Genomic DNA, 9,327 nt, shown 5'->3' with positions numbered 1-9,327 from the left:
ACCACTATACTACTGGGCTGGCCCCTTATGGTAGTTTTGATCTTCATTTCCCTAATAATTAGTGATGTTGAACATCTTTTCATGTACCTGTTGGCCATCTGTATATCTTCTTTGGGAAAATGTCTGTTCATATCCTCTGCCTGTTTTTTGATCAGGTTGTTTGTGTTTTTGTTGTTGAGTTATATAAGAGCTTTTTTTTTTTTTTCCAGTTTTTCTCCCCAAATCTGCCCAGTATGTAGTTGCATATTTTAGTTGTGGGTCCTTCTTGTTGTGGTATGTGTGATGTCGCCTCAGCATGGCCTGATAAGCCGTGCCATGTCCGCGCCCAGGATTCGAACCTGTGAAATCCTGGGCGCAGACATGGCACGGCTCATCAAACCACACTGAGGCAGCATCCCACATGCCACAACTAGAAGGACCCACAATGAAGAATATACAACTATGTACCGGGGGGCTTTGGGGAGAAAAAGGAAAAAAATAAAATCTTTAAAAAAAAAAATTGATGTGGGCCTTGCACTCTCACTCCCAGTCCAACTGATTGAGATTCTTATATTGCCTTTTTTTTTTTAAGCTATAGTGCTTGCTTACAAGTCTCTTTTTTTTGCTGAGGAAGATTCGCCCTGAGCTAACATCTGTTGCCTATCTTCCTCTTTTTCTGCTTAAGGAAGATTCACCCTGAACTGACACCTGTGCCAATCTTCCTCTATTTTGTATGTGGATTACCACCACAGCATGGCTGATGAGCATTGTAGGTCCATGTCTGGGACTGACAAACCCAGGCCACCGATGTAGAGTGTGCCAGACTTAAGCACTATGCCAAGGGGCCGGGCCCTCTTATATTGCTTTAATGCTCTCCAGATGGTTCTATGAACAGGCAGGGTTGAGAACTCTGGATATAAACATAACAGTCACCTCTAGAAATTTAAGTTTCTCCAAAAGCAAACAGCTTTTCACATTTCCATGCATCGTGGTTTAGCTCATAATCTCAACTTGGTTCCAGCCAGTTTTATAATAGGATCTGGACTTTTGTGTAAACAACAGGCTCGTTAATAGTAATAATAGCTACCATATAATGATTGCTTATATTGTTCCTGGTGCAAGGCAAAGAGCTTAAAACTATGATCTCATTTAAACTTCACAACAACCCTATGAACACTGTTACTAACACATTTTACAATTGCAGAAGCAAGTTTAGGGATGCTAAGAAACTTGGCCAGTCACATCTGGAAGGTGCTGCAGCTGGGTTTTGAATCCAGACGTTTGATGCACAACTGTATCCCATGCACAACTACCATATTGCAATGCCTTTCCCTTCAAGAAATAAATCAGGGGCCGACCCCATGGCCGAGTGGTTAAGTTTGCGTGTTCCACTTTGGCGGCCCAGGGTTTTGCTGGTTCTGATCCTGGGTGGGGACATGGCACCGCTCATCAGGCCATGCTGAGGCAGCGTCCCACATAGCACAACCAGAGGCACTCACAACTAGAATATACAACTATGTACTGGGGGACTTTGGGGAGAAGAAGAAGAAGAAAAAAAGAAAAGATTGGTAACAGTTGTTAGGTCAGGTGTCAATCTTTATTTTTATTTATTTATTTATTTATTTATGAAGATCAGCCATGAGCTAACATCTGCTGCCAATCCTCCTCTTTTTGCTGAGGAAGACTGGCCCTGAGCTAACATGCGTGGCCATCTTCCTCTACTTTTTATGTAGGACACCTACCACAGCAAGCTTTTCCAAGCAGTGCCATGTCTGCACCCAGCATCTGAATCGGCGAACCCCAGGCTACTGAAGCGGAATGTGTGCACTTAACCACTGTGCCACCAGCCCAGCCCCTCAGGTGCTAATCCTTTTTTTTTAAAGATTTTATTTTTCCTTATTCTCCCCAAAGCCCCCCAGTACATAGTTGTATATTCTTAGTTGCGCATCCTTCTAGCTGCGGCATATGGGATACTGCCTCAGCATGGCCTGAAGAGCGGTGCCATGTCCGTGCCCAGGATTTGAACCAGCAAAACCCTGGGCAACTGAAGGGGAGTGTGCAAACTTAACCCTCAGCCACGGGGCTGGCCCCTCAAGTGCCAATCTTTAAAAAAAAGAAAGAAATCAGAAAATTGCTAATGGCTTCAAAATAGCAAATTCCCCTCTCCTCCTAGTTGTTAATTTTTTAGAAATCTTGGAAGTCTAATCTCAGGACACCCTAATCCAGACGTTCCTCCCATAGGCGAGAAAAGGAAAGAACTCTTGCTACTTATTTCAAGTTTGTATATATTCATGCAAAAACTCTGAGTGTGATACTGAACCTCTTATTCTCAAGTTCTCGTGCCCAATGTGCAGTAAACCAATCACTGAGCCATCGGTGCTGGGAGATGTAGAAAGGCTTTATTCAAATTGGCCAAAATGAGAAGGCAGGAGGATGAGCTCTCTCAAATCTGCCTTAACAAGAGAAGAAAGCAGAGGGCTGGTTACAGAGCTAAGGGGCTTGGCAGGATGAGTTTCAGAGAAACAAAGGGGTAATCTTTCACTCCGGAGAAGCTCTTGGGCAACCTGACTTCTGGGCATCAATGGCAGCTGGGGGCTGGTCATCCAGTGATTGCAACCTCTCTGAAGACATTCTCTTTCTTCTGCAAAACAAGCTCACAAATCCTTGAGACCCCTGAGTCACCCCTGAGGTTGAACAAGAAAACAGCAAATTGACAAGATTCATCCACGTCTGTGTTGGGAACAAGGTCGAAGGGCAATGATGTTCTTATTGAATATCTACAGTAGCCCTCAGGTACCCAGTTTCAAGTGCTTATGTTTCAGAAAGTGTATTTCATACATAGGGAAGAAAACAGAGAAGTCACTGCTGATGAGGATCAAGGCTGCCCCAGGGAGAGAAGCCCAAGGCGTCCTGGCCTGCATACCAATCTATATCATCCTCTGGGAAGCATAGGATGTGACCTGATCCGACCTGATTCCTATCCAAAGTTATTGGACCACCCAATCACCAGACCCTACCTGCACTGATACCATTTTAATGACTTTTTCACGTGATCTTTCCTTTGTCTTCTAAAGAAATAACTCACATACCTATGCCTTATAAATTTAGTCCTACCCTCAACCCATTGCAGCTCTTCACTGCCCGTGGGTCCTGTCCCCATGCTGCAGCTCTTCACTGCCCATGGGTCCTGTCCCCATGCTATTCTCTGAATAAAAGAGCACTACTGCCACACCTTGAGAGTCCAAGAAATCTTTCGACTCCTCGGCTCGCTGAGCCTGCATCAACTGCTTTCATGGCTTTTTCATCCAACAGCCAATTTGAAGGTTCATCTATAAATCAGGGATAATATCTACCTTATAAGGTTCTAAGAATCAAATGCAGTTCTGCATGTAAAGTGTTTAGACAGTGCCTGATACAGTAAGTGCTCAATAAATGTGTGATATTATCAGTATGCCCTAGTAAGAACTGTGTTAGCCACTGTGGCTATAAAAATAAGATCACTGAATTTCTTCCTCCTCCTCTTTTTTTTAAATTGAAGCTGACATACAATATTATATTACTTTCAGGTGTACAATATAGTGATTTGACATTTACTTATATTATAAAATGATCACCCTGATAAGACTAACAACCACCTGTCATCATACAGTTATTACAATACTGTTGACTCCACTGGGTTTCTTCTCAAGCTCAACTTAGAAGGGGGAGATGGCTATCAACAGTAAGATGTCAAGTGCTGGGGAGGGGCTGGCATTCAGACACTAGGTTCAAAGAGGTAATGCCTGCACTAGGTCTTAAGGAATGAAAAAAATTTCGCCATGTGATGCAGTACTAATGCCAACTAGCGTGAAGAATTCAAGGTCAGAGCCATGATGCTCCAAGTAGCTGGCTCCAGAGTGGGAAAAAGGAGAGCCCGGGAGGGAGATTGCCAAAGGAAGATAAATCTAATAAAGCCGGCTGAGAATACCAGAGGGCCAGACTGGGAAAGCTCCCGTATCCCATCGCAACAATTTAGGCTTTTCCCTCATGTGCAGTATAGTATAGTGATTTTTTTCCAGCTGATAAGCAACATAATGAGACATCCTCTTTGTGCTGTAAGAAAAAATTTGCAAACGCATAAAAGACCCACTATTCTAGTTAACGTTCAGGGCTATATCCAAAGTAAGCCACAATAACCAGGGCGAACCTCGGGGAAGAGCCGGGAAAGCAGCACAACTGCCTAGAAGACAAACAACAACGAAGAGCCAGCCGAGAACAGGGACAAGATGGAGGACAAGGAGGTAAAGAAAAGACTCTGCAAGAAACGCATGGGGTGGAGCGCGACGTACTGGGGCAGTCATTCAAACCCAGGCCCTTCCGCCCTATTGGCTTGAACCTCACACTTTTTCCTATTCCATTGGCTACTGGCTCCTTCAATGGGTCAAAACAGCCAATCATCTAGCGCCGTGGGTAAAGACCGCCCTTCTTTTGCGGGGGGAGGAGACAGAAGGGCGTGAGGGGCTCAAGGCGCTTGCGCGGAGGCGCGCTCGGCCGGTTAAAAGCGGATCGTCGCCGGAGGCGGTGTTGCGGTGTATGAATATTGATTACGCAGCGCCGTGCCGAGCGCCCGCCCCTCTCGGCTGCCCGACGCTCGCGGCTCGCGCTCGGGCTCGCGATGGGGAAGAAGTCCCGGGCGGTACCCGGCCGCAGGCCCATCCTGCAGCTCTCTCCGCCGGGGCCCCGGAGCAGCACGCCGGGCCGCGACCCGGAGCCGGAACCCGACGCCGAGCCGGACTCGACGGCGGCGGCGTCCACCCAGCCAGTCCCGGCGGCAGCGCCGCCGAGCACGACGAGCGCGGTGACTACTGCCGCCGCGGCTCCGGACGACTCGCCTTCAGAAGGTGAGGGTGCGCGAGAGGCCGCGGGCCTCAGCGGTGAGGCCGAAACTCGAGCTCGGGGCTTGCGGCCTAGGCCTGTCGGGCAGGGCCCTGGGAGGAAGAGGAACCGGGGCGGGCGGCGTCCGCATCCGAGGCCTGCTGCGTGGAGGGGGCCCGCGGGAGGACGGCTGTGGCCCCGACGCGGCGGAAGGCGCCGCGGGGCCGGGTGCGCCGCCCGGAGCGACCCAGAGGCGCCGCCATCTCTGCCGCTGGGGCTGCCCGGGCGCCCGGGTCGTCTCCGTGTCGGCGCGCGCGTTCGCGTAACTTAGGGGGTCCAGGCGAGAGTCTGGGTCTTCGCGTCCGAGGCTGGGTGACAGTGGACCCTGGGTTTTTCTGCACGTCATCTGCTCTTCTTTTTGGTTGCAATTGGGAGGGACCCTTTAGAAGCGAACAGACTCTTAGTATGCCAGCCAAAGCGTAAGGCACTCCAAATGGGCGGGTGTCCCCAACGAGTCCTGGAGCCGTGGGGCTCGTGGGTTCCCAAGCCCGTGTGTGTTTCTCCCCGGAATGGTGCTTGGATCAAGAGTAACTGTTCCATGCTGCGGCAGGGGCCTGCGCTGGGGAGGCTGCGACCATTCCAGGTGTTAACAGAATCATCCTGGGTAGCTCATGCGGAAACACAGTGGTAGCCGTGCCTGTTGTAAAGGCCCGATGGTAGCCTGGAGAAGATTTCTTGTGTGTGTGTTTGTGTGTGTGTGTTTTAACTTTGAATCATTTCAGATGTAATTTCTAGACGCACTGTTCAGCTTCTTAAAGTCAGTAGGCAAATGGAAGATTCTGGCTGTGCTTATCATCTCCCAATTATTTGGGTCAGGGATGGATTATCCACGCTATTTTTCAGTAGATGGAATCTAAATGTGAAAGGGCAAATCGAGGATTGTTTTTATCACCTGTAGTGTTTTCCCGGGCCCATGGTCTGACTGTAGTGTTCTTTTGTTCGTTTGTTAAATCCAGATGAACAGGAAGTGGTGGTGGAGATTCCCAGAGTTGTTCAGAATCCTCCAAAACCAGTCATGACCGCCAGACCCACAGCCGTGAAAGCAACAGGTATAGTTTTTTTGTTTTGGTTTGGTTTTTTTGATGCTTTTCTACAATATTTAGGTCTGTATATAGAGTGGCGAATGTGTCAGTGTTGCTAACTTATATTTCTCCCAGAAAATGGAAACTTAAAATCTTTCTGTTTGGGAGGGCTTGTTGGTGCACACTTTAACCAGTAAAATCTGTGGTTGCTTTTTCTTTCTACCCAAAATACTTTGTACTCTTTTTTTTCTCCTAGTGCTATTTTGTAACTCCTTTCCCGGCTCCCCCACGAGCTTGGCATTCTTTAGGAACGCCAGAGATGTCTTTTCATTCTATTTCTTTTCTAACACACTGCTTTGGTTATTACCTGGCAAATGTTTTGGAGGTAAAAATTACTCTTATTAAATCTTTTTTAAGCACAGAGGAATATTTTCGGTAGTGGTTTCATAGACAAATCTGGGTTCAAATCACCACTCTAGCGTTCATTCTGAGACTTCAGGGCCTCATGCATCTGTAAAAGGGATTTTACAGCCCTAAGGTATTTTGAAGATTAAATTGAACAATGTATATACATTTCTGACACAGCAAGTGCCAAGAATGTTAGTTTTCGCTACTCTTTAGATGTTGAAAGATTAAAATATGTTTTGATGCTAATTGTTCTTTAGTTGGTAACAATTTTATTCTTTTTAGTTTGGGCTACTTTTTGTGCTACATGACACCTGAAATAATAGATGCTTGCCCCCCCCCCCCCCCGTTTGCCATTTGCCACTTAAAAAAAACAAAAACAAAGCCAATGCAGGTTAGAAAAGCTAAAACTTAGTTGAGAGAGAAATTTTAGAATTAGAAAATACCATTTTGTGTTTGTAAACTGCATATATTATTTCATTTGAGTCTTCTAAGAATCGTGTAAGGTGGATAGAATTTAAATGTTCCTAGGAGAAATCCTTTTTTTTTTGGAGGAAGATTAACCCTGAGCTAACACTCCCCGCCAATCCTCCTCTTTTTTGCTGAGGAAGATTAGTCCTCAGCTAACATCCACACCCATCTTCCTCTACTTTATATGTGGGACGCCTGCCACAGCATGGCTTGCCAACCAGTGCATAGATCCACACCCAGGATCCGAACCAGCAAACCCCGGGCCACCAAAGTGGAACGTGCAAACTTAACCACTGCGCCACCGGGCTGACCCAGGAGAAATCCTCAATTGCTATGTCAGTCAGTGCTTCAGGCCTTTATGTGCCTTGTGAACAGAAATGTTTTCATTCCCTTCAATTTGCTCCTGTAACATAACAATGTATCAGCTTTATTATTTCTTACCTACCAGTCGGTATAATACATACGAAGGTTTGTGACCGAAGGGAAACAGTTTTCCATTATTTGCATTGCTTTTTGTAACCATTAGAGTAGATATTCAGCACTTGACTTTTTTTTAAGATGATTTTAGTTAAAGGATTTTATCTTTATGTTTCTAGAAACATGCCAGATTTCTTTCCACAAAAAAGGAGTAAAAGTCTTAAGTTGTTAAGGTATGCTTTTATAATATGGTGGAACAAGCGTATCTAATACTTCTTTGCTGAAAAATATTATGGTGTATGCATGTGAAATTATTTAAAGAAAAATTTAGAATAAGCTTTATGAAATTAGATCAATAGACTACTATGATAGTTAACAGTATTTAAGCATCTTCTAGAAAAGGGTTCTTAGGGTTCCACAGATGAGTGTCAGAGGTCTCTGAATCCCCTGAAATTGCACACTAAGCTATGTTTTCCTGGGAGAGGGTCCATAGCTTTTATCATATTGATAATAGTTTCTATGACCAGCTAATCAAGAGGACTAAAAACCACTGTTCAGATAATGTTGCGAGGAAATGGTAGTAGACGTTGAAGACACAGTTACTGTTTGAAGCTTAGTAGGAGAGTAAGGTGCACACCTAAGAAATAATTTACTGCCTAATGTAGTTAGTTGATTTACAGCTTGTGTGGCACCATCCATTAAAGTTAAGCAAAGTCAGATTTTTTTTTTTTTTTTGAGGAAGATTAGCCCTGAGCTAACTACTGCCAATCTTCCTCTTTTTTTTCCTGAGGAAGGCTGGCCCTTGAGCTAACATCCGTGCCCATCTTCCTCTACTTTATATGTGGGACGCCTACCCACAGCATGGCTTTTCCCAAGTGGTGCCATGTCCGCACCCGGCATCCAAACCGGCGAACGCCGGGCTGCCAAAGCGGAACGTGCGAACTTAACTGCTGCGCCACCACAAATTGAGATTTGAGGAGTCTGCATTCCTCTCAAAAAAGACCGCTAAGCATGGACTGTAGCCCTGAAGAATGGCCTTGATTCCTCTGGTTTCAAGTAGCAATATCTCAATAGTAGTCTAGGGTATGGTCCTTTGAGGCTTTCGTTTATTTTACTAAGATTAAGCAATTTTACGTAATATTGTGAATATTTATTTTCAGTCTTAGTCTAAATTCGTGCCTGTTCCTTATCGACATGGGGACTAAGTTTTCACAGGTGTAGTTGGAACTTAAGTGCATTTCATGACTTGCTTTTATTCCTTTTACATTACTTTTTTCCTCCTTAGCATTGTTTCCTGTAATCCTATAATGGTCTGATTAATCATAAAATAATACTGCGTCAGATACCGTGCTGTAATTTGCTTTCCCTCTTCCTTATTTCAGAGCATTTGGGTTGTTCACAGTTTTCACTTATTTAAATAAGGCTGCTAGAAGCTTTGTACACAAGAATTTTTTTTGCATTATTCTTGGGGTTATATTCCTAAAGATGGGTATACATAGCTAAGAGAAACTTGAAGAGTTTTGTAGCTCTTGATGCATGTGGCCAGATTATTCTTAAGAAATGCTGAATCAGGGGCCAGCCCTGTGGCATAGTGGTTAAGTTCACACACTCTGCTTTGGCGGCCCGGGGTTCACAGACTCGGATCCCGGGTGTGGACCTAGCACTGCTTGTCAAGCCACGCTGTGGTGACATCCCACATGAAATAGAGGAAGATTGGCACAGGTGTTACCTCAGTGACAATTTTCCTCAAGCAAAAAGGAAGATTGACAGCAGGTGTTAGCTCAGGGCCAATCTTCCTGACACACACACACAAAGAAATACTGAATCAATTTATAGTGTCTCTGTCAATATTAAGTATGCCTGTTTCCCCACAGTACTGGGTTTAATCATTTTCATTTACTTTGCTATTTAATAGTCATTATGTCATTAGGAGCTTGGGAGACTCCTGGTGAGAGTATTGTGAAAAGCTCTGAGGTGAAAAAAAAAAAAAAAATTAGGTAGAGCTTTGGCTAAACCTTTGCCTGTGACCCACTCTGGGCCTGGGGAATTACCCTGGCTTGGGGCGTGTTGTAAACATTCCATGAGGCTCACCTGACTGGAACCTTTTACCAAAGGATAC

The 9,327-nt window shown here is 45.2% G+C and overlaps 1 protein-coding gene across 1 annotated transcript in view; it reads left to right on the top strand.

The window, feature by feature from the left end:
* The first annotated feature begins 4,547 nt into the window (after positions 1 to 4,547).
* FNBP4 (formin binding protein 4) overlaps positions 4,548 to 9,327 on the top strand; it is a 34,010-nt gene continuing 29,230 nt past the window's right edge. The window contains exons 1-2 of the mRNA XM_046643230.1: positions 4,548 to 4,859; positions 5,850 to 5,942. Of these exons, the coding sequence (XP_046499186.1) occupies positions 4,634 to 4,859; positions 5,850 to 5,942 (319 nt within the window). The 5' untranslated portion in view covers positions 4,548 to 4,633. The remainder of the gene's footprint in view (positions 4,860 to 5,849; positions 5,943 to 9,327) is intronic.

This window comes from Equus quagga, chromosome 17, assembly GCF_021613505.1.
Source record: "Equus quagga isolate Etosha38 chromosome 17, UCLA_HA_Equagga_1.0, whole genome shotgun sequence".
Taxonomy (NCBI): domain Eukaryota; kingdom Metazoa; phylum Chordata; class Mammalia; order Perissodactyla; family Equidae; genus Equus; species Equus quagga.
The sequence above is the reverse complement of the archived record's forward strand: the minus strand, read 5'-3'. Positions and strand labels throughout refer to the sequence as shown.